Raw genomic sequence first — 24,774 nt, forward strand, 5'->3', positions numbered from 1 at the left:
CTGGGAGCACAGGGCTCTGCTTTTCTTGGCACTGCAGGAGACTCCCAGAGCACCTGAGAGCACACCTGGCACAGGGCAGGAAGCAAGGAGCAGAGGAGCACGTGCTGCTCCCTCACCCTGAGTGCCAGTCCCAATTTGTTTCCTCTGTCCGTGCTAATCCAAAGCACCTGGAGCAGGAATTCCCACCGGGGAGAAGGGAATTAGATTTTCTCGAGGATGATAATCCATTTAAATGCAGCACTAGTGAGGAGCCTCAGCACTGTTCCCAGTGAGCAGCCCCTGCTCTCCCACCTGCCAGGGAGAGGTGAGCCCTGTCCATTGAGAGCATCAAGCTGGCAGAGCAGGGGAGCTTGGATGAACTGCTGGCGGATTCCTCCTGCCTGAAAGTGCAGCTGTTTAACCCCAAACAGCATGAAATCACTGTGGACTTGCTCCCAGAGCAGCTGATCAGCTCTGCACCCTGCATTGGTTAAACAGGGTTGGCTTGAAACTTGATTAAGCAAAACAGCCAGTGCACTGCTTTCATTTCAGGGGACAGGCACAGGGGATGTGCCTTCTACCTCCCTCTGCCCCTCCTGATGACAAGGGGACAACGTTCTCCAAGTGCCATCACTAAACTGATCAGGAGAAGGACACTCACCCCATGGCACTGTGCTGTGCCTGCTTCACCTGAGCAGAGACCCAGGGCTGCTGCTGCTCTGAGAATCCTGCATGGCTGAGCACTGCAGGCAGCTCAGGAGCTGCTGACAAAGCCCCTTTGAGCTGCAGGCCAGGTCCCAGCCTGCCTCCCCCTTCAGTAACCAAGCAGTTACACAAACATTTAGCTCCCAGTTATCCGGCTCCCAAAAGTAATTTCAGATCAGAAACAGTCCAAAAAGCCAGTTTTAGAAAGTACCATTTATTTGAGGGGGAAAAAAAAAACAAACAAAAAAACAAAAAAACAACAAAACCAGTAACAGTGGAAAATCCCCAAGAGCAATTACACAAGAGAATGTGAATATCCCGAGAAGCAGCCACAGCTCCTGCCTGCCTGGCAGTGCTGTCCACAGGCAGTACAGCCCTCCCTCTCCTTTCCAGCCTCCTGTGAACTCTGTGCAGCTTTGAGAGCCTCCCAGAGCCCCCAGTTTCCCAAAAACACTCACACTGGGACTGAGTCACCCAGAGGAGGATCTCTCCTCTGCCCTGATGTCTCAACACACATTCCTGCCTCACCCTGACAAGGGGACACATTTTATTCTATCTCCTCTCTGGATTTGGCCTCAAGCCCACAGCAAAGCCTCAGGAAGGAGCTTTCAGGAGCCATGAAGATTTCTAACCAGCCTTTGCAACTGGCTGGCTCAGTGCTGCCTGCTCAGGTGCTCAGTCTGGGGAGCCACACACAGATTTTCGTCTCACACCACGTCAGACTGGGAGATGCAGGAGGACCCAGCTTGCTCATGGTTCTGTAACAGCTTCCCGGCACCAGGCACACATCACCCTCTGCTCTGGGGACTGGGGGCTGCTCCCACCCTCAGGGGAGGTTAAAGACCCAGAGCAGGGGAGCTCAGAGCCTGCCCCAATGAAAGCTTGGTGCTTCCCAATGGGAGATGCCACCCAGGCAGAGGTCAGACCCAACCTTCCCTGAGGCAGGGCTTGGCACAGCACCACAGGGGACAGAAAATTGTCACCTCCACACTGAAGCTCCCAAGGGCAGCTGGAGGTGGGAACCTCTGCTCTGATTCTGTGCTTCCAGCCCAGCACATCTGGCCACAGCCATGGATGCCCCAGGCTCCTTCCCAAGCCCCTGGTGCTCCACACAAGACATTGGACAAACAGCAGCACAAACAAGATCAAAAAGCCTCTTACACACCACACCATAAGGCTGCTGAAGAATTAACTCCAGCCTTTTCATTCTCATCTGTATATATCTCAGTAAAATATATAATATATAGCTCTATAGGACTGATTGAAATATATTACAGCCTAGGATTACTCCTGTCTTTTCCCTACTTCAATCATATTTATGCATCCAACTTTGCATACAGAAGTTATTGCCTTGAATTTGTAATTGAAATTCACAGAATAAAGCTTAAATAGTTTTCACAGAGACTCATTATATTAGTGTTTTACATAAAAAGGATAAAAGTTACCAAATGAGAAAGCAGCCATTTCAGAAACTATAAATAATTCTATTTTATTTTAAAAAATCCTAGAAAAGTTATGAGAAAACCATAAATATCTTTACCCTCTATAGTAGCTGCTGTAGAACTAGAAGAAACCTGTAACACTCTGTAGCTAACTCTGCTTCAGTTCAGAATAGGAATCATATAAAACAGCATCTCTAGAGAAATGCCCGGCCAAAGGAAACACAAAGGGATTGAAAAAATAAATCTGAGGAAATTAAAAAAGTAGATTATTTTTTTTATTATTTCAAAACAATTTCTACAAACTTTATATAAACATTAGGCTATTTTCTTTAAAATTTTGTTATAAAAAAAGTCCTACAAGCCATCCTTAAAAAAAGGTAAGAGACTGAAGGCAAGGAAAGGGTGTTGCCATAGCCAAACACAACTGGCTGTCCTGATTTCAAGGACTAATGACCCTTGCCTGGGGCCAACAGGAAAGGACAGAAATCTCCTGGGGAGGACATTCCCATAGGCCCTTTGTGGCATTCAGGGATACGGAGCCCTCGTGGGCCTTTTACTCCCTGATAAGGCAACATTATCTGTAGTGTAAGAGATTCATAAATAGTTCTCCACAAAAATGCTTCACATCAACAGCCTGCTGCAAGACATCTAGTAGCAAGATTTATATTAAAAAAAAAAAAAAAAGCCATCTTCTATGGAAGCAGCCAATCCCAGGACAGCACGCTGGATGCAAACACATGGTGTTTGCTTCCATACAGTCTGGTTTGTGTTTATATAGCCTCCATAAAACCAAGCAGAAAATTTGGCATCTTTACTCTTTTTACGCTAACTTATGGAAAAAAAAATACACTGAGGTTTTTTTTCAGACTCTTTGTATTTCATTGGGCCCTTGTTAGCTGAGTGGGATGGGAAGGGTCACGAAGGAAGTTTGTTTTTTCTCAAAGTCACTTTGAAATTCAATCCAAAAAATTTAAAAAAAAAAGCATTTGTTCAGCACATCTCATCTGAGGGCACAGTGTTTCAGTACAGTCTGCTTGTCCCTTGATGGGCACAAGGTGCTGCTGAGCTTTAGGCATAGAACTCATTTGTGGGGGCCTTCTTGTAGATGGGTTTCTTGCCCAGGTCGTAACTGCCCTCGTCCTTTTTCTTCATGCGATAGACCAAGAGCAGGATCAGGAAGATGGCAAACAGGAGACCCACTGCTCCTCCTGCGATGAGAGCTGGGGAGGAAAGAGACAGGAATGAGCCTTGGACAACCCCAAACCACCACTGCTCCAAGAGCAGCAGCCTCAGACAGTGTCCGTGTGCCTGTCACAGCCTGTGCTGGCACCGTCTGCAACAGCAGATGTTACTGGGGAAGGCCAGGATGGCTCCCAGTCCAGCCACAGAATAATCACATGTTCCACATTAACCAGTTTGAGCTAATCTTCCAGTTCAGTCCAAAAAATAAATGTTGACAAAAGATGTTCTCCCTGTATAGACACAGAACAAAAAAAAAAAAAAAAAAAAAAAAAAACCAACCCCCCCAAAAATAACCAAACAAACAAAAAAAAACAAAAAAAACCTCAAAAAGAGCACAAAAAAAAAGCAAACAAAAAACAAACAAAAAAAACCCCCAACAAACAAAAAAAAACCCACCACCCAAAAAAGCCCCACCACAACCCACAGAAAAATGGTCCAGCTCCAATCTGACTGCTTTGTTAACAACCTGTTTGAGCACACCCTGGGAACTGTATTTCAATTCATCAACACCCAATTACCAACACCACTTCCCTCAAAAAAAGGGAAAAAAAAAATCAGAAAACCTCAACAACCAAAACCCACAAACCTGCAAAACACCACCAAGATTTCCTCTCTCCTCACACTAAGCATGGCCACAACAGTCACTGAAGTGTATTCCTTGTTGTGACACCTATTGCTTGCACTAAATCAGCCTCTTTGCTAAATGGTTTTGCAATTCACTCTTCCTCTCTCTTCTCTGACTGGGATGATGGCTGCAGATCAGCACAAAGGGTTTGGGTTTGTACCTGGCCCATCAGGCCAAGTGCTTGAAGCAGCAATGTGCTGGGGACACACCTGTCCCACACACTGAGGAAAAGGCACTCACTTGGTTTTGCTCTGGACATTGGTACTCAGATTCCTACAGCTGGAACCCCTTAGAGGGGCTGCTCAGCTCCTGGCAAAGCCCAGAAAAGGCAGAACTTGGGCAGAGGTTGGAAGGAAAATGCCTGTGTTTGATATGAAACTGATGTCACTGCTTTATGGCCAGAGACAGCTCTTGTAGAGGCAGTACCTGGGTGCAGAGCAGCTGCCACGTGAGTCAAGCCAGCAGTCAGCTGGCAGGCTCAAAAATGAGCTGTTTATCCCAGCAAAGGCAGCAGCAGGCTCTGGGAGGCAGAGCCACCCTGCTGCAGGCAGCACTCATGGTAAAGCAGCTCATTCCCCAGGGAGCTGCTCCCCAGAGAAACAGGGAACAACAGAAGCCATTCTGATTTTCATTATTAATGATTTACCAGTTCAAGGTGGAGTATTACCTGTAAGGACTTCTGTTCTCTCAAAGATGCTGCTGTTGGCTGTGCTTGCCATGGAGATCTTGTTGGACAGGTTCTCCTCCAGAGGTACAGCTTTGTCTGGAATGATTTCATTGTCCACCATTGTGTTTTCCTTCTCACCTTCTATCTTTCTGCCAGTATCTCCAGGGATAGAGTTGTCAGATAGCTAGAGAACACAGACAAACCACACCCATCAGCAAGCAGCACCCAGCCTGCCCACAGCTGAAACCAGGAGGGTGTGCAGGGAATGCAAAGTTTGCTCAGTGCATTACAAACACTCTGTGCCTGCTCATGCAGGTGGATTTGTCTTGATGCCACATCCTGCAGGGCAGGAGGGTGCTCAGAAGGTTTCACAGACACCAGAGGAGCTACATGCTGGTTAAAGACACACTGAGTAATACCTACCAGAGGGGTATCCATGGTGGTCAGATACAAGCCATCTTCAGAGTCTGGGTAGTCTGCAGAAGGGGCAAAAAAATTAGAAAGGGCTCTCAAGGTTTTGCCTCATTACATGCTGTTTTTACAGGATTCAGACGCTTCCTGCAATACCAGCAACTGCACCTATTAGGACTCTTGTCCTCTACAATTCCCCCTTATCTCCTAGCACTATTGATCACTGAATGGCTTGGATTGCACAAGACCAGGAGACATAATCTTGAAGCCAGCACCTCTCCACCGGGAGGGAACTGAGGCTGGTGCCATTGGCCCTGCAGAGCAGGTCTGCCACAGCTCCCCAGGTAATGCCAATGGAGGGCACTGCTCCCACCACCCACCCCTACAGGATCCTCCACCAGCCCTCCAGATCTGCCCAGACACGCCAGGCACCAACTGCAGCATTTGTTCTTTTGCTTTTAGAGAACAAATGTTCACATAAAGGGACACAGAGCTACAGAAACTGGTTTGGGCAGGGAGCTTTGCATGTCACAGAGAGTTCACTTGAGCACCAGTTACTCCTTTACCTTGTTTGGCCTCAACTGAGACATTAACTTTAAGCCTTTTAACACTGCCTCAACAATAGATTTATTTTTTTTTTAAGTTTCTCAGCAGTTCTTTGGAGTTCAACAGGAAAAAGATCCAGCCAGCACAAGGCTTTTTGATTTGCAGCTAGACAAGCTTGGCTGGACTCCATCTGTCCTCCCTGAGTGATTCAACATCACAGCACCACAACTCTCACTGTTCTCATCTGAGTGATTGGAGTCACAGTTTTCATCTCCACCTGGCACTGTGCTGTCTCTGCAGCTCTGGCTGTGATTTAGCCCATCACTCAAGGGCTGGTGCTGAAAGAAATTCCACAGCAGCTGCTGAGGGAGATCCACTTCCCCACTCACCTCCTGACCCAGATGTCTCATCTATATCTAACCCATCAGAGGGTAAGTGAGGCCTGAATTCACCAATGTCTTCATCATCTGGCAGGTCCCCAGAGGCAGGGTAGTCCAGCCATCCAGCATCCATGGTTTCAGTTTCCCTCACCTGTAAATGGGGGTGGAGACATGTTAAAGACATGTTAAATATGAAACAACACTCCAGAAGCATTTCACAGAAGGTTCAGAGCCTGAGCATATCACTTCCACCAGAAAAAAAAAACATTAAATGCTGAATTTCCTCTCCATAAAAAGCATTATCTTTTATCAGCTGAATTTCCCTAGAATTTCTCAGAACAGAAGTGAGAGCCAGGCTGGGAGGGGAATTTCCTGAGGGCTACACATTGAAGAGGTTCACCCAAACACACAGGGTGAAAATATCACAACAGGATCTTGGTCAGGAGTTTGTGGCAAAGCATTTGGAACAGCAGCATCTTCAGCTTGTGATAAGGGAGAGTTAGGAGGGAATTGTAATTCCCAGGAGAAAAGCCTGATGGGTATAGGGCAGTTTTTTGCATAGAACTAAAGCTTCATGCCAAAGCAATTCCTCACTCTTTATAGGAGAACAAGGCTATTTGATCAGCCAAGGGTTAAAAGCTGCTCTGTGAGTTCAGCTGAACTGCAGTGCAATACAGGCCGAGTTCAAGAGCACTGCTATCAATAATGACCTGCCTGAAGGAACAGCTTCCCCAGCATCACCTCCTTTAAAAGCATGTAAACAAACAAACCCATAAAACACCTCCAGGATCCAAAGGCCTAAGGAGTGCAGTCACAGCAGGAAAGCTGGAGAGCCTCCCAGATATCAGCTGTTTGCCCACAAGGGCAATTTGCACACCAGAGCTCATTTGCACTTGGACCTTCAAGGAGCCACAAGCCCCAGTCTCCTGCCCTCACCAAAGTTATGCAACTCCCCAGAAGTATCCCTCCTCACCCCACAGCCCTGGGGCCAGGCCAGTGAGGGTACCACAGGTATGAGCTCTGGGGTTGCTCAACACCACCCCACAGACTGCAGATGCTTCCAGAGCCATGAAATCACCACCAAGGAGGGGGCTCAGCCCCTTGCCCCAGGCCAGAGGCATAATGCAGATGGACAGGTCCCTTAGCTGGGGGCTAAGCTGACAACATTCTTCTGTGCTGGCCTCACAGGACAGCTTGGGGAGCCCTGACAAAGGTTTTGTCCAGCCAGAAGAGCATTCCATGAGGGTTTTTCTCAATGCAAGATTTCCAGGCTACAGCCTCACTTGGGTGAGGAGGATCAGACACTGGTGGGGACACTCAGAGCTGGATGGCAGCACCACAGAGCCCTGGGGTCACCCCCTGCTCACCTGGCCAGGTGTGGCCCATCCCACGGCCCAGAGGTGATGAATGACATCCGCTATTGATCCCTAACCAAGGCAAACAATTAGCCACGAGCCATGTGTCAGCTTCCTCTGCTCACAGCACTGATTCCAGCCCCACTCCCCTGCCCACAGCCCCATCCCCATCCCCCTGCCCACAGCCCTGATCCCAGCCCCATCCCCCTGCCCACAGCCCTGATCCCAGCCCCATCCCCCTGCCCACAGCCCTGATTCCAGCCCCATCCCCTGCCCACAGCCCTGATTCCAGCCCCATCCCCCTGCCCACTGGCACACAGGGCTGGTCACAAACAAGCACAAGATGTTTCTCAGTTTGCACCAGGAGCAGCAGCAGCACTGGATGTGCTTTTCCTTGCTTATTGAGGCATTTTTGGTTTCCCCAGCAACCCCTCTACAGGACAAGCAGATGAACAGCCCAGAGGGCATGAAGTGCTGAGGCCAGACCCTCTCTCCCTGCTATGCCAAGCCTGGCACTAGGTGCTGGGAAGGGGGCTGGGAGCAAAGGCAGCTTGGAAGGAATCCTCTCCCAGCCTGGAATCAGGCATTCCTGCCGTTATGGATCACTTGCTCCAAGGCAAATTAATTTCAAGATATGTGAAACCCAGCCTCAGCCAGCCCTGCAGTGGAAGCTGCTGCCAGCAGGCAGTAGCTGCTCCCAGGGCAGCTTCTGGCCACTTCACGGAGGGGCAGGAAGAACTCAATTCCTGGGGCTGGGGAGCACATCTGCTGCAGATCCCAAAAGCCCTGCACCAGGCACAGATTGGTGTTGGCAAGAGCTGGGCAGAGCCACACCCCAGTGCCAGCTCACCCTGTACTTCACCATGAGTCACAGCCAGCAATGTCCAACAAGGGCAGCTCAAGAAAAGCCAGGTTTAAGCCCTGGGGTGGCTGGACAGCCCAGTGGCCTTATCAGATCAGCCCAGCCACGAGCTGAGTGGTGGCACACAGCCACAGTGATTAGTGCACGCTGTGGGCTGCCTATCAAAAACCCCTATTTAAATCAGCACAGACAGTGTTTACCGGCAGGGCACATAACAAGGAAATTACTGACTCACAAGCATAAATAAGATTAAATGGGAGCGTTCCCTGAGCTCATTCTTCATCATCCTCTTGAGCAAGGATGGGGAAGTTCCTGGAGGCCGCAAGAACTCCTCAAACCATGCAGGAAACTTTTCTTGTGGGCAGTGGCCTCACACGACAGGTTCATCCAACAGGGAAGTCCAAGGGCTGCTGGGCACCTGCACAATTACTCTCCAGGTTTAAAGGCAGGTCCTTCTAGGAAGCAGCCCTGCCTGGGAGCTGGGGCACGGCAGGCTGGGAAGGGTTAACACGGCAGTGCAGCCCAGGCACATTCCTCACATACACACCTGTGAGAGGGCACACACAGGCACCCTCACAGCTCTGGGCATTCCCAAGTGCCACATAAGAGCTCCCTGGAGGGTTGTTTAAAGAAGCACATCCCTTTCCAAGAGCACACAGTGCTCCCTGCAGCTCTGCTGCCTGGTGCACCACAGAAGGTGTCTGTACATCCTCTGGCTTGCAGGATGTGGGAAAAGCTCCAAATGACCACAGGAGGATGGTCAGCCCTTGCCAAGTCACCCCTGGCACATCCAGCTGAACACCTCCTGCAGCTGCCAGCTCTGAGCCTGCCTTCCCCACCTGCTGTCCTGCACTGGAATCCAGCCTGTGCGGCCCCACCTCACCCTGGCAGCTGAAGTGCAGTCCTACAGTCAATGTGCTCCTCTCCAGGAGGGGTCTGTACAGGAATCAACCTTCCCTGCAGGAGTCCAGTTCAAGGATTTCTTCCTCATGTTAAGCAGCTTTATCCCCAGTAAGCACAAAGGGAGATTAAACAGATGAAGCTTTTCCTGCCTGCCAGTGGCACAAATAAATAAATAAATAAATAAGAGTTTATTCCCTACCAGACAGCCAGCACGTCAGGCACGTGAACTGTGAGAGCCATTCCTGGAAAAGCTGGGCACAGAGGGCTGATGTTTGAGACAGGCTGCACTAGTGGATGAGGGCAGACACTCTTTGCTCAGTGGAGGCACAGGGAGCCCAGGCAGCCCTGGGAGCCCAGGCAGCCCTGCTGTGCTCCATCCCTACCCCATCCTACCCCATTTCATGCTGCTGGGGTTTTCCCTTGCAGCCCCAGAGCACCACTCACCTCTTCTCAAAACAAAATCTGCTATTTATTGAGGCACTGAGCAAAGTTTCTGTGCAATGTGTGAATTTCCCCAGCCCCTGGCAAGTCCTGGGAAATAACAAACCCAGGCAGCTCACCTGCCCCAGCCTACATGTCCTCACCACAGCCTTTGCAACCCTTTTGAAAAAACCCAAATGGTGTTTTGGGGCAGAAACAAAGTTTTCCAAACATGGAACTGGCTTTTACAGCTGTCCCTTGCCTCTGATCAAACACAGAGTTCATTAAAAGCTCTTTTGAAGGGTCACAGCCAGCAAGCTGCACAGGGAGTCAGACCTGCAGGGTACTCACAGTGTACAGAGCCCTTTATCAAGTTTATAATTTTGGCATGGAGACCCAGCGCTCGCTCCTGGCCTCCCTTCCCAGCACTGTGTACATAAACCTGGGAGTAAACAGGAACAAGGTGAAAGTCAACCTTTCCTAGACAAAGGCACATGGAGCTGGGCCAGCCTGGGGGGTGGCAGAGGCACAGACCTGTTAACCCTGTGTGCCCTGCAGGGACAGGTGGGTGCAAGGTGTGCCCAGGGCTTCTCAGGCTCTGCACTCAGGGTCAGGGTACGGATCATCACCTCATCTCACTGCAGCAAGCAGCAAAACAGAAAATAAAATAGCCACAAAATAAAACGTCCTCCCCAACCCCCGTGCTGTCACAGACAGGTGTCACCACAACACACAGCATAATCAGGAAGGGCTCCTGAACAACACGAGCAGCTGCAAGGATGCAGAGCCCTGCAAACCACAGAGCCCATGAGAGGGGATTTCCATATTCCACCCAGCTCTTGCAGGAGCCCACAAAGCAGGAAGGTTTTAAAGATCACACCAAGCATGTGAAAGAGCAGGGGGTAGGAGTGAGCTCACCCCCTTGATGCCCCAACATCTGCTCCCCCAAGAGCAGAGGAGCCACAGAGCACTGGGAACAGGGCAGCTCAAATCAGGGTAAAACACCCAAACAGAGCTGATCTCCACAGCAGGGAGGAGTGCAGTGACAACAGGAAAAGACTGCTCTATCTTCCCATCTGTATAAGCATTAAAAAACCTTATTAGAAGTTACATGAGCTTCCAGCAGAGGCAGCTCCTTCCAGACAGGTAAGGGAAGGGTCTGTGTTACCCCACAAAATATCCTTCACTCCCTTCATGCTTCAGCTCCACGTAAGGGAGAAGAAAATAAACACCCACAAGTCATTTTAGTCCTGAGAGCAAAGCAAATATCAACATTTCAACTGAAGTCACACCTAACTCCCTAAACACAACAGCCACAGTAAAATAATAAAAAAATCCACTTGTGCCAGCTCCTTGTGACCATGCCTGGAGGCATCATTTTACCGCCCATTCCTGGTCAGTCTGTCCCACAAAACTTGCAGCACACACGGCCTGCACTGGCCTTTGTGCCAAGGGACAAAAGTTACACAGCTCCCATCCAGGCTATGTTTGCATTTAGTTGCATGACAGGATCACCTGAGGCTTCCAGACATAGTTAAATACCACCTTTGCTCCACACTTCCCAGGCAACCCTAGAGCAGGGCCAGCCTTGCCCATGTCCCCTGACAGCACTCCCACCAGAATGACCCAGAAAGGCAAACCCACAGCACTGAGGAAAGGTGAAATCAGAGTGGAGAACAGCCCAGGGCTTGCAGGCAGCCCCAGCACCCACAGCAGCTACTGCACAGTCTGTGCCTCTCACCAAAGAGGAGAAAACAATTCTTTTTAATTGTTCTCAGTAGCAAAAAAGAGGGTTTTGCTCAATAAGACAGCAGAAGCAGCAGGCAGGCTGGGGAACTGTTTAACTGGTTAGAGCATCCCTTGTTCCAGGTGAGCCCAGTGCCTGTCCAAGCAGGTCTGCACCTCCCAGTGTGCTCACCCTGCACAGCCCACGTGCAAAGGCACATCCAGCCCCATCCCAGCCCTATCCCTCTCCCCCCTTGGTCAGTCCCTGGGTGATTCTTTAAGCCCTGTGGCCACGAGCAGCTCTCAGGGCTCATGTGGCAGCAGAGCCATAATCCCTGTGACAGTGACAGTAATCCCGGGCTCCCAGGGCCACTCCTGTCCCCTGCAGCAGGGATGAACCCCCCCAGCCCCTGCATGCTCAAAATAGGCTCCTTGCACTCACAAAGTCAAAGCTCAGCCACCTCTGAGCTGCTCCTGCTGACACACAGCCTGCTGCCTCCAGCCCACACCACGCTGCAGGAGCAGGAGGACAGAGAGATTAAAAAGGAATGAACTCTTGTTTAACTGCTTTTGCCTGATTATCAGCCAAGAGCAAAGCCATAAAGATTGAGTCCTTTGCCAGACAGGCACATGCTGGGATATGTTTACTGCAATGGTGGCAAAATAGCTGCTCTAAACACTCAGTTCTCAGCTCCACACTCAATTCCCAGCTCTAGAACCTGAGTGGGAAGGAGATGACTGCTCCCCACTCCAGCTCAGGGACATAAAGCTCAGCAGGCAGTTGCAGATGGCTGTGTCTTCATCACTTGCCCTGAAGCCAATGAAGAAAGCTTGGAGGAAGAAGAAAGTTTGGCCGTGTGTCCATCACTTGCCCTGAAGCAAAATGAAGAAACCTTGGAGGAAAACTACAGGAGGAAAAAGCAGGAGTTCTCATGTGACTCAAGAGGAAAACAACTGTGACAGACATTTCACGCCCCTGAAGGGTTCTCCCGGTCACAGGCCACGATACACGCCTAGTTCATAAAGAGATAAATATTTTTTTATGGTATTTACAAACCTAATCATAAGTAGTTCATATGCTTCACTGTCCAGAGCTCAGATAAGAAGCTGGAAAAATTCTGTTGAAGCTTAAAAAAAGGAATTCAGTTTTTCCAGCTCACAACTCGCTCTGAGTTGCCCTAGTCTAGAATAAATCTTTCTATTGCATACTTGTCTGTGGAAGAAAAAAAGGATATAAATGCCCCAGCCAAGCAGCTTTCCCATCAAGGATGATTTTTCATGCTGACACTTCAAACTTGGGATATCTCACATGTCCCACTTCCCCCGCATGCCAGGAAGAAGCCTGCCCTCACTGTCCTTTCCTAGAATCCAGCTACACCCCAAAGCTTCCCCGAACACGCACATAAGCAGAATTTCCACTTAGCAAGAAATCTCTGACGTGCACTTTTGGGATCTTTCTGCTCCCCCATGCCAGAGCCTTAGCAAAACTCAGCCAGGCAGACACCCCCAACTTCAAAGGGTGCCCTTCCTCCCTAGCTCACCATGCAGCCAATCTCAGCTTGTTTGTACAGCCACGATTCCCAACGCTGCGCCCTACAAATGCTTCCCCTCCCACCATCCACTTTAATCTAATCAGAAGTAGTAGCCCAAAGATTCAGGCTTGGCCCAGGCTGTCGAGCTCTGCCAGCAGCACAGTTATGTTATTTCAAAGCAGAGGTGCCAGCAAAGAGCAGCAGCAGGGGAAGTTATCGGCACAAAGCACTCGAGACACTGCTGCGCTATCAGCCATGCCCGTGTGAGCATTTATACAAACAAACATTTCACCAGCAGGGATTTTCCTGGCTAGCTGCAGCACCACAGGCTGGGCGTTCAGGGCACGGGGCTCGGCGGGGATTTTTTGGTTTGTTCCTTCACAAAGACATTGCCTGCTTCTGGCTTGGCTTGGGCCCAGAGAGCAGCAGACACAGCACGTGCTGTTGGGGATAATACAGCTGCACTTCAGGAAATCTGTCACTTCCAGAAGCATTTTCCTCCCTCGGAGGGCTCTGAACTCCCTGTCAGGTTCCTTCCCCTCTCTGAGCATGGGCTGAGCAACCAGCAGCAGCTCTCCAGCCCTCGCTGACCACATCTGTGCAGCCACAGAGGCAGAGCAGAGGGACCCAGGCGTTGTTTTGGTCACTCCTTCCCCTGCAGAGCCACGCCGGGCTGGACAAGCGAGTCTGGGAGCAACCAACACGCAGGACCTGCTCCTCATCCTCAGCCTCAGGAAATTCAGAATTAGCGCCAAGAACAGCCCGCACATAAACAGTCTCCTGCAAGATCCTGGCTCCAGACTCTGCTCCGCTGCACAGTGAGGAATTGCAATAAATATTTACCTCACTGGGGAACAGAATCTTCCAAGCAAAAGCTCCTGACATCAGTAAGGGGCTGTATTTCCATTTGGAGGAGAGTAGGAGCTTCTCTGTTTTTAAAGCAGGGCATTAGCCCATTAAAGCAGCTTCTGCCACCCTCCTAGCACCACAGCAGGCAGGCTCTGTCCCTCCACCTCAGGTCCCACGCCTCTCCAGGCCAGCACAGGAGCACACCTGGTGCCTTCCTCCCAGCCACACTCATCTCAGTCACCCTGCCTTCTGCACAGAGATTTCTGGCTACTGCGCTGTGCAGGCCACTTCAGTGCAATCCGAGCACTTTCACAGTCATTAATACACATTACCATTGCTTTTCATTGCTCTAGTTTGACTGTGGCAGCAGCTAAAGGGCAGGAGGCAGGGTTAGCCTCACAGCAAGGTAAGCGGGGCAAGGCCACATCTCTGTATTCAAGTTGGACAGCACCACAGTTTTAGAGGAACCTTGGTGAAAATACCTTTTTTCCTTCAGCAGCTAAGGCAGAGCAACATCAAGAGAGAAACCCTTCCCATGGAAGGCTTTGCTCTCCCTGACAGAACAGGATTTGTTTAAGCAAGGAGCAGCCGTGGTTTTGGTTGACATAAGCCCAGCTGCTTGGGTAACAGTGCTACGGGTCTTCCCAGTCTCCTTCCTGCCCCAAGGAGTGTCTCCCTGAGATTTTAATTAACTGCTTTGATTTTTAAGTTGTCCCAATAATTTGTCTAACAAGAGCCTCTTGGCATTTCACAAGCAGAGTCTCAGCCTCAAAGGATTTGAGGATAAAACTGACAAGAGTGCATACTTCCAGCAAAAATAAAGACTTTTACAAGAAGCACACTTTGCAAGTCAGCCAGCCTTCAGAAACTGAGAGGGACACAGCTATGTATTGCATGCTTTCCCCTCCTACGCTGACATTTTCTCCAGATTCAGGATTAAGTATTTAACCCCCTCTTTTGAGACTTTACGCTCCTTTAGCTTGCTTTGAATGCTTTCAGTCATTTCAGATTATACTGCTGCTTTCCTGTCTCCCATGCAGCTCTTGTTTCCAACAGTATCTGCCTGAAAATGAAGGAACCACTACACTGCCAGAGCAAGTTACGGCTCCTCAAGACAGTTCCATTTTCTGCTCTGTCCTTGCCAACCCAACTCAGCTGCTGGCAGCAGTCACACGGCAGAGCCCGACAGCTTTTCTGCCCACCAAAGCCACAACCAGATTAAACAGGAGGCAGCAGCTCGGTGCCAAGGGCAGCACAGACCGGGTGCCAAGCAGCAGCACCAGTTTTGCCTGTCAGCCCCTTTTCCAGCCCCAGGAGAAGAGATCCACCTCTGCTCAGAAGTCTGAGTCACTGCTTTGGGTAAGGGGCCAGGGCCGTTACTCACAGGTGACAGCAGTGTCCCCGGAGCCAGGATGCCAAGCCAGGTGCCAGAAACCTGAGTCAGAGCATGACTGCTGCAAGTCAGGGCAGCAGAGCTGCTCCCCGGACCAGCAGCACTTACTGGACAAACATTCAGGCACACGCTTAAATACAAAAAAACTAAGTCTGAACCAACCCAGCAGCACAGCCCTAACTGCTCATTAGGGTAGGATCTTTTACAGCCCCTCGGAGCAGAGGCTTCTTACAAGTGAAACTCTTTAACTAGGCTGCCCTGTCTATTCAGAGCCACCAAGCCCGGTCTCATCACAAGAGTCTCATTCTAGTGCAAATCATTTGAATCCTTAATCTGGAGCATTTGCATTCCAGCGAGTCTCAAACAAACAGCCACACATGCTCCTCAGCAGCAGCCCCGAGGTCAGGCGTGTGCAGGGCTCGTCCCCTCGGCTCTGTAGTGCCTCAACTGCATCAGCTTCTGCTCTGAGGCTGCGAAAGCAGCACAGCCCGGCTGCTGTTACAGGGCATAAAGGAACAGGATGTACTGAGCACAGGGGGAGAATGCAGCTGCAAGACCTAAGAGCAGGCTCAAGAGGATAAATGCGAACTCAAGAGCTAGGAAGTGTTTTGAAGGATGGATGCTGAGTTTAGTCTGGCCCAAGTGATAGCTGGGGAGCTCTGCGGGATCACAGAGCCATGATAACTTCATCAAGTCATCTTACAAGTCAACCCAAGTAATTTACATGGCAGACTGTGGAACCACAGCTACCATGCCACCCTTACAGGTACAGATACCATCACTAATCAAAAAAAAAAAGGCTTTAAACCTAAGTCCATCAATCCATTCATTTGAGGGAAAACAACTTACAAAATACAGCACAACTTAGGGGTAACTTATAGTCAAGGGGATTCAAGACACCGGGATATTTCTAACAGAGCATTTAGCAGCACCTAAAGGGTGGAAAAGTAGCTGTAGGAGTCAAAAGGGAAGGAAAAGTAGCTGTAGGAGCTGTGCTGAAGCCTGCATGCTGAACAGCAAGCCAGTGTGCCCCACCCCACCATCATCAATGGGAAAGTCAGGCTAGCAGCTTCCAGCTTGTGGTGGAAGTGGGATACACACATTTTGAAAAGGCACTATGGCACTACAGGAAAATCATGGCAAGGTCACATTAGGCTCTAGTTCAGGTATTTGAGAGCAAATGGCCTCCCCAAGCCATTCAAACAGCTCAAGGCAATAGTACAGCCATTAGGAGAGGCTTGGAAGGGAAGGAAGAGGGGAATACACATAGGAAAAACATTTTCCCTGTTGCTGGACTGGAAGCAGGATCTCAAAGTGCCTCGACAGAGAGCAACCAGAGGGGCAGGAAAGAGAGCAATCAGGTTGGCAGACAGCCTTTACTTCCCAGGGTGAATAAGCCTCAGCTATCACAACTCTGAAAAGCACCAAGTTCAGCCCCAATTCGCCTCTTGCGAAAGATGTTTGGGAAAGCTCCGAAGCACAGGAAAGCACTCTGCAGCATGGGAGCTGGCAGCAGGGGGACAGCTGAGAGCTGGGCAGCAGTGCTGTTCCCCTGACTGTGCCCCAAGTGCTGCAGGGTGACTGTTCCTACCCATGGGAACCCCACATCCAAGGCGCTCAGCAGTGCAGGGACCGAGCAGCCCTGCATGGTCCCACCCCACCCCAGGAGCTGTGCATGCAGCTCAAGAAAGTACAGGGTGCCAAAGGAGTTGGTTTTTTCCTACACATTACAGTATTACAGTCATTTCATCCCAACAAATATAGGTTTGACTTCCAGAAGTCATGAGCTCCTTCCCCCTTCGGGGCTGAGGGACATTGCTTCAGACTCTGTCATTTTGCTGCTCTGTGTTTTGGGGAGACTGAAGCAAAGCAGAGATTTGCTCTAAATGTGAACAGGGCAAGTAAAGGTAAAATAAAGTAAAATGTGCAGATAGCAATGTCTTGATTTGATTGGGAGGGACAGATGAGAAACTGGGCAAAGAGCAGAAAGAACAGGCCTCGGGGATCAATGGCAGCAGGACAAGCCAAACCGGTTTTAACATTAATAATGCTGCACTACTTTCCAAACACAGCTATCATCAACAAGACACCAGCTTTGCCAATCAGGAGGCCTCTGAGCACGATTGCTTTAAACCAGCAAACAGAGCCCACAAACAGCACGAAGCCTCCCCCACCTCTCCCTGAGCAACCCTCTGCCAGCAGCTTCTGGGTTGGATTTGTGCTCCTCTGCACTGCTGAGGACACACTAACACGATTTGGTGCTGCACGAAGACTTTTTCTGCAGAGTTCAAGGCACTAAAGTAGGACAACTGCAGCAAGCCTGCAGCCCACTAGCACTGCTCCAGCCCTGCTGGGCCCTTCTGCAGCCCAGGAAACTGAGCAGAGCCCAAGCCTGCAGCAGAGAAAATACCCTCACCAAGGGGGAATACCCCCTGCTCCCCTCCTGTGCTGCCAGGGGCACTGCTGGAGGCCAAACGCACAGGGAAAGCTCAGCCACTCTGCCCAAGCAAGGCAGACCTCACACCCTTTGTTAACTCCACCGATCCCACATCTTGGATGCATTGGTGACTTTGTGTGCATCCCCACTCAAGCATCTTCTGCAGGAAGCCCATCCCTGCACAGCACAGAGGGGAGCATCCTGCCCACGCATCCTCTGCTTTCCAAGGCACTCGAGCAGAGAGGGCTGGGGACCACCTGGGGACATCAGGCACCAGGGGAAGAAGGCAATGTTCTCACACAAAGCTGCGGGGCTGTTGTAACACAACCCACCCACCCACAGCCTGGGCTCCCACGTCACACTGAGGCACTTCAGTCATACTCCCCACCCTCTTACACATCCAGGATTGCTTCACACGGAGAAATCCCATTTACACCAGAAAGCTGCTCAAGGGGAAAAGAGCCAAGGCACTTTTGTTTGTACAGGCGTGGGGAAATATTCAAGCACGGATTCACTCTCAACGTCCATGCTCTTACATAAGCACAAGAAATACAATCCCCATCTTGTTAAGAAACGGCTACCTGTCCTCACCCTGCCCGCACAGAAAAACCAAGAGCCACATGCTGTGCAGCCCTGCACGTTTTGGCAGTGCTATTAAAAAAAAATATGGGAGGAGTGCCAGCAAAACTCTCCCAAACCGTGTGTCATCCTTGTCTCCTCCCCTGTAACCCAAACAATTTGTTTGGATTAGGCTTTATAGTAGGCCAGTGTTACTTCTCAAGCATACACTCAATGTTAGGTAGCTTAAAAGACACGGATAAATATTCCACGTAAATTCTATAAAAGTATTTACAGACCACATCTGTGCAAAATTTGTTGTCTTTGTAGAAACCCGATGCTGGCAGACCAGTCCAGTCCCCAGGGACACCAAGTTGCATTTCATACCAAACATGGTCAGTGCAACTTCCAGATGCTGTCTGCCCCAAAGGTTTGCCCTGCTAGTTTGGGCCAGATCCCAAACGACCGATTCACGTGCTTAATGGCCGGGATAAACACACCAGATTAGAGTAAAGTGGATTTGGGCTGCTTGGTTTTAGAGAGTAGCTGACAATTACTACAGATGCTCTCTGTGGGAGATTCCTGCCCTACAATCAGCAACCCCCCCAGCCCTGTGTCCCTACAAGAAAGCAGCAGAGCCTTATCAGTTCTGATCGGCCCACCCAGCCATCAGTCCAAAACAAACCTATGCGGATGATTAAATCTACTTTGGGAATCCCTGATCTCCTGCAGTTACCTTAATCTCAGCAGCTCTTTCACACTACCCGAGGAATCCGCCCCGATTGCACTATCAGCAAGATGGTCACACACAAAAACAAACAAACAGCAGGGAGGCCAGAATGCCCAGACCTCTGATTCACCACGGAGACCCCACATGTGCCGGCTTGAAGAACATCCAAATGCTTCACCTCATTGTACGTTTAAGAGATTTTTAAACACTCCACGGTAATGCATCGCTTTTCACTCCCATGTGGACGCGAGGAAGGTTTGACAGACAGAAAAAAACATCAGGTACCAGTACCACCAAACTCAGGTAAGGCTGGAAAGCCTATCCGGGTACTGTAACGCATCCACACGCACAAGAAAATAAGAATTACAGCATTTTCACGACCAGAAGTTGAAGATTAAAACTGTAATGGAGAGCGGCTCATTTCCACCAGGTAGCCGGGTGCCCTCCAGTGCTGCAATCCCAGCACCCTGAGCGGGGCAGAGCGGGATACGTGAGAGGCGGCACAGCCGCGGGGCACCGGGCACGGCCGAGCGGGGACAGCGCGGGGCACCCACCGGGCACGGCGACAACGGGGCACCCACCGGGCACGGCCGAGCGGGGACAGCGGGGCACCCACCAGGCACGGCGACAACGGGGCACCCACCGGGCACGGCCGGGCCGGCGCGGCGCTGCCTCGGCATCTGCCGGAGGAAGCAGCGCCGGAGCCAAGGGAACCGGAGGAAGAACGGGAACGGCCCCATGGCCGTACTTCGCTCACCCTTCCCTTCCCCCGGAGAAGGGCAGACCGCCCCGGGGGCAGCGGTGGCACCGGCTCTCGGGCTGCCAGCGAGCGGGGCGCGATACCCGCGGGTCACCCACCCCTCAGGGCACCGGGAGCCCTTCACTGCCGGGACAGACCCTCCCCTTTTCCCCCTGTCCCTCAGGGGCCCGGCCGGACTCACCGACTCGGCGGCGGCGGCTCGCAGGAGGAGGCCGAGCAGCAGCGCGGCGCACAGGGGAACACGGGGCAGCGTCATGGCTAGGCTGGGACACACGGAGCGACAGCGGCGACACCGAGCGGAGCGGGCTCTGGCCGTGCCCTGCCGCCGCCACCGCCCTTATAGGGACGGCTGAGAGCGGGGCGGAGCGGGGCGGTGCCTGCGGTCTGCCGGGAATGCCCCGCACCGACACCGGGAGTGCGACCTGCCCCGCACCGACACCGGGGGACACTGTGGGGCTGACGGCGGGGGGACACGGAGGAACCCAGCCCCGGACCCCGCTGTGCACGGAGGGACCCCCGCAATGCCCGCGGCCACCGTCACTGCGTTATGGGGAGCGGGCGGAAAGGAGAAAGGGAAAGGGGAGAAAGGAAAAAGGAGCGACCGGGAGAAATAGAGAGGAAAAGGGATGGGAAGGGGGAAAAGGGAGAAAGAGGTCAGGAGAAAACGAAAGGAGGAAAAAGATGGGAAAGGGAAGGGAGAAACGAAAAGAGAGAGGGAAAGCGAAAGGGAGGGAAGAAGTGAAAAAATGGGTGGAAAGGAAAAAAGGGAAGGGAAAGCGGGGGTAAGAAAGAGGAAAGAGAAAGCGAGGGGAGCGGACACCCAGCATCCGCCTTTGCAGCATTCCACAAGTGACGATGTCACATTTACAGAAAGCCCTGTCCCTGGCAGCGTGTCGCCGCCGCGGTTGCATCACTCGGGGATGGAACACGAAACCGCTCCCTCAGTCTTCTAAGTAAGCGGCAAGCGCAAAAACCCACACTGATAAAAGAGGCGGAAAACCCAACGGCGCAGTTCAACTATTTCCGTTTCTCTTCTCACGTGAATAACTTTGCCTGACCATAAAAACTTGCTTGACAATCTCTATTTCAGCCCCTTAACCCGAGGGCCACCTGAAACACCATAACACTACAGCCCCGTGCTCGTGCTGCAGCCACATCAATTTTTCACTTGGGTTTCCAGCTAGTTTTCTCTGGTTTGTAGAGAATAAAAAACTTCTTAACAGGGAGGCAATGCATAGCAAAGCATATGTGCCATGGTCCCACCTGCCAGGTATGCCAGCTCGTCTTGGTCTGATTCTCAGCCTTCTCCAGTACTACAAAGTTATTTGAGAGAACCTGTACCCTTCTCCCGTCCCACCTCCAGCCAAAAAGATCCCTAAGGTGAAGCAGCTTTTCCAAGTGCCTGTTCCTTTGGGTGTACACAGCTGCAGAGATCTCAGTGTGAGCTGAGATCCATTGGTATACTCAATATTTACTAGCACTGTGCCCAGGCACATGGCCACTGGCAGGAGGGATCCGTGCTGAGCTGGCTGCAGAGCCTGTTGGCACAATATGAAGTGACAAGGGGCGCTGCTCAGGGCTCAAAAAAAAAAGTAGTTAAGATGTGAAGACAGCACATATGTGGGTAATGGTAGAGCCAACCTGAACAGGCTGTGGGGGAGTTTGCTGACCTGCTCTGCTCAGGACAGCCGTGTGTCACTAACCCTTTAGTTCACCTCAGCATCCAAGGCCATCAGGGAGGGGTCTGTGCTATGGGCGGGGTTACTACCCTTCCTTATTACCTTTACTTCGTCACACAGAGGAACTGATAAAAATCACTGCTGGTGCAGCCAGGGAGCCCAGCTCTCATAAACATCCAGCTCTGGACACGCGGCAGAGGTGGGGAGCAGTGGATGGTGAGGAGCAAGAGCACACAGATTGGGTCAAATGTGCAAAGAATGGTCCTTACCATGACATCTGCCAGACAGGAGACAGCCTCAGCAGCACAAGGTGGCCAGAAGTACTCCATGCCCCTGAACCCTCTAAATGCCACCTGTATTTGTGTGCATGTGGCCATGACCTCTCTACACGTCCTTCCAGCTAAAGTAGCCACCCCAAAGATGCTTTCAAAACCAGCTTTCTGTATTGTGGCTACAAATATTGCTCACTCACCTGTTAACTTCCTCTCCAAACCAGCACAATATGCCAAGCTCCTGGTAATCATACGCTCAACACATACCCCTTCCACCCAAAAATCCCCTTGCATGGCACAGGACAGTGTTTTCCCTCCCAGGGAAGTTCTGCTCTGATGGGATGGAGAGGAGTCAGTCTGCCTGGCCTGGGGACCACACACATTGTCCATCCATCCCACATCTGTGTGCACAATCCTTCAGGAAAACTGATCTTGGGCTTCTGGAAACAGAAGAGAAAATTAAACTAAAGCCTAATGTACTTTTCAGCCTTGAGAACAAATTCCTGTAACTTTACTGATGACATTTTTAACATGCATTGCGTAGATCCACCTCCCTTCCTCACACACACAGAAACATTCTGTATCTCAAGAGAATAAGAGGAAATGCAGTCATAAAAGTCATCATATGATTCTAAACTCATGGCCATAAAACAGCTGCCTTCATTTTGCCCTTCAAGTGTTTCCTTTCAAGATGCTGACATTCTCCTCTCTGGAATAATGCAGGAAATCTGTGTGTATGTGACACTCTGAGAGAGCAACAGGACAAATGGGCCCAGAGAGCAAAAATGCACCACTGAAATGTCCTTTCCTGAAACTTCACCCCAAAGGAGAGAAACAGAAGCAAAATGAAATGCATGTTGAGAAACACATTTGTTCTGGGCAATGAATTCTCACATTCAAGGTGTGTCAGTTGCATTCTCCACATAAAAATTACAGCTGGCAGAGAAATAACACAGGCTGGCCACCACTGTTCCCAACCTAGTGAAGAATTACCTAATCCTCATGTTGAAAATCAAAATAAACAGCTGTCAATTACCAACACAACACAAACATGCTGGAAGTGGAATGGAGTGTCCAAATGCAACACATTTGGAGGCTGAAGGGAATCTCACTCTTAATTCTGAAGGGAATCAAGAAATAATCTAGAGATAAATAAAAATAAATAACAATAGAAATAATAGAAATAAATCATAATAGAATAATAGAAATAAAAAGAAATCATCTAGATAATCTTGGGAAGACCACACACAAGTCCCTTTAAAGAACTTGATCATAAATTCTGTTGCACTAATCAGGAAAAGAGATTCTCCAAGCAAGCTCAGCACAGTTCCTACAGGCAAATTTTTAGAAAGAGCTTAGAGCAGGATTCTCAAGCGAGAAGAAACCTTAAGTAGAGTTTTAAAAATTCCATTTTAAATTATTTAATTCCATTCCAAATTTTAAAAAGTCCATTCAGTACACTGAATTCTTTGGAAAAACACACCTGCACACCTTGTGGGTGGAGGAAGAGGAGTGACTGAAAACTCTCATACCACAGTTTGAGCCACTTAATGTTGAATTATTCTGGAAATGTGTGCTCTTAGCCTTGCTGTCCCTTTAGCAAAGGTGACCTTAGCACAACTCCTACCTCCCAGTCAGGAGGGAAATGAACTCCAGTGAAGGTCATCCAGACAGCACCACCCTTTGTACACCAGCTGGTAAAATACAGACCACCTAAATAAACAGCTTCCTGTTTAGGCAATGATTCCTGGGGAGGAAAGCAGTACCCTCCTAGGCAGCTATTTTTTATGTAAAGAATCTGTGGCTAAATAGGCTATTCTTTTCCTACACTCCTGATAAAGAAGTGACCACAATGGTTTCATGTGACCTGGGTACACCCTCAAGTCATCAGCTGCGTCCTGGGCGTATCACTGCTGCTCCTTCCACCTGCTGCTCTCCACAACACACAGGTGGCACTCACAGAACAGTCACTGCTTAAAAAGGATGTTCTAACCAGAAGTCGGGCCAGCAGCACCCACTGTGGCACCCTAGAAATCATGATCTTTGTGTTTCAACATCCTTTTCCTCTTTAACACGTTTCCTCCACAGCTGTCTCCAACTTTTTATTTAAACAAAAGAGGAAGAAAAGAGAAATTAAGAAAGCTGTTTAATTCCCAATGCTGTTTGCTTTCCAGCTCCACTTTAAACCTTATTCCACAGAGCAGGTGTGGGGGGCAAGGCACCCCATAGGGAGAACACCCTCTTTTCCAGGAGAAGAACACAGTCCCCTATGCTGGAGCAGCCTGGAGAGGTGAGAGAGCCAAATCAGGAGCAGGAACAAACAAACATGACCATGAAAGATGCTGTCACAAAGTCAGACAGGAAACAAGCTCACAAACTCAACTGCAGTTGAGTCACAGCACAAATGTCTTTGTGCCACAGCCCTTCCCCGTGTCCGTATGGGAACTCTGTCTGTCCGGGGCAGGAGGGAGCCTCAAATCTCACCTCAGGCTCACCTGTGGCTATTCCATACCTTCAGTCACAAGGGCAGCAACCAAGCAGGGAGGAGCCTCAGATTCCAAAGCAATTCAAGTCAACACCTCCCAAAACACCTGCTTGTATCGTGTGATACCATGGACTTGTGGATAAGTCAGATATTTGGCTGTGGAAAGATAACCAACAATGATACCAACAGTGCTACCTTACATTAGCTTGGAGCTTTAGTCAGCTTTGTCTAAACTGACAAAATTTTTGCTGGCAAAGGAAAGTTAGTCCTATGAGGGACTATAAAAGAAATAGGTAAGTGATAATTAATATCTAGGTGATGGCTTGCATGTCTCTGAGAGCCAAACACAGCAGATTTCAGGAAAGGAAACCAATTTCTACCAAGAATTAACAGAGGAAGTGTCGAGCCTCACAATTTATGCTCAGCAACGTGTTGGCAGCAGACAGCACTGACAGGGCTGGGATTTTCCCCTGTTCATTTCTACACTGGCTGAGCTTCTGCAAAAAATAGATTCTCCAAAGGCCTAAGTGAGAACTCGGCAATAGTGGCCCACGCCCACCACACATGCGCCTCTGCCTTGCACAATCTTTCCTAGGAAATGGTCAGGGAACAGGGAACAAAATGTGTCAAACCTGGCTCAGCACAGAAATTGACAGAATGAGGAAAGGAAAACATACAGCAGAGCTGCATAGGGAACTTCCCATACGAGGCATGGAAAAAACGTCATGAGAGCCTGTCAGAGATCATAATCTGTGTTCCCATAGCCAGCATATTCCACACCCACAATTGATGTGAGCCTACCACCTCCCTCAGAACC

The 24,774-nt window shown here is 50.1% G+C and overlaps 1 protein-coding gene across 1 annotated transcript; it reads right to left on the reverse strand.

Moving 5' to 3' along the window:
- Positions 1 to 1,603: 1,603 nt before the first annotated feature.
- SDC4 (syndecan 4) lies at positions 1,604 to 19,815 on the reverse strand. The gene is made up of 5 exons (XM_054274793.1): positions 19,703 to 19,815; positions 6,007 to 6,148; positions 5,084 to 5,136; positions 4,661 to 4,844; positions 1,604 to 3,346 (listed from the first exon to the last, which is right to left on the reverse strand). The coding sequence occupies exons 1-5, from the start codon at positions 19,775 to 19,777 to the stop codon at positions 3,195 to 3,197; spliced, it is 606 nt and encodes a 201-aa protein (XP_054130768.1). The 5' UTR covers positions 19,778 to 19,815; the 3' UTR covers positions 1,604 to 3,194.
- Positions 19,816 to 24,774: the final 4,959 nt, after the last annotated feature.

The sequence above is a fragment of the Melozone crissalis genome, unplaced genomic scaffold (assembly GCF_028551555.1).
Source record: "Melozone crissalis strain CALT ecotype California unplaced genomic scaffold, PUWL_Pcris_2 ptg000017l_1, whole genome shotgun sequence".
Taxonomy (NCBI): domain Eukaryota; kingdom Metazoa; phylum Chordata; class Aves; order Passeriformes; family Passerellidae; genus Melozone; species Melozone crissalis.

Bases quoted from the DNA above. Each gene is read 5' to 3' on its own strand.
- SDC4 (XM_054274793.1), bottom strand. From the start codon at position 19,777: ATGACGCTGCCCCGTGTTCCCCTGTGCGCCGCGCTGCTGCTCGGCCTC. The intron at 4,845-5,083 runs GTAGGTATTACT...TGTGTTCTCTAG, and splicing joins CCACCATGGATACCCCTCTG to CTATCTGACAACTCTATCCC. The intron at 3,347-4,660 runs GTAATACTCCAC...TTTCCTCCCCAG, and splicing joins GAGAACAGAAGTCCTTACAG to CTCTCATCGCAGGAGGAGCA.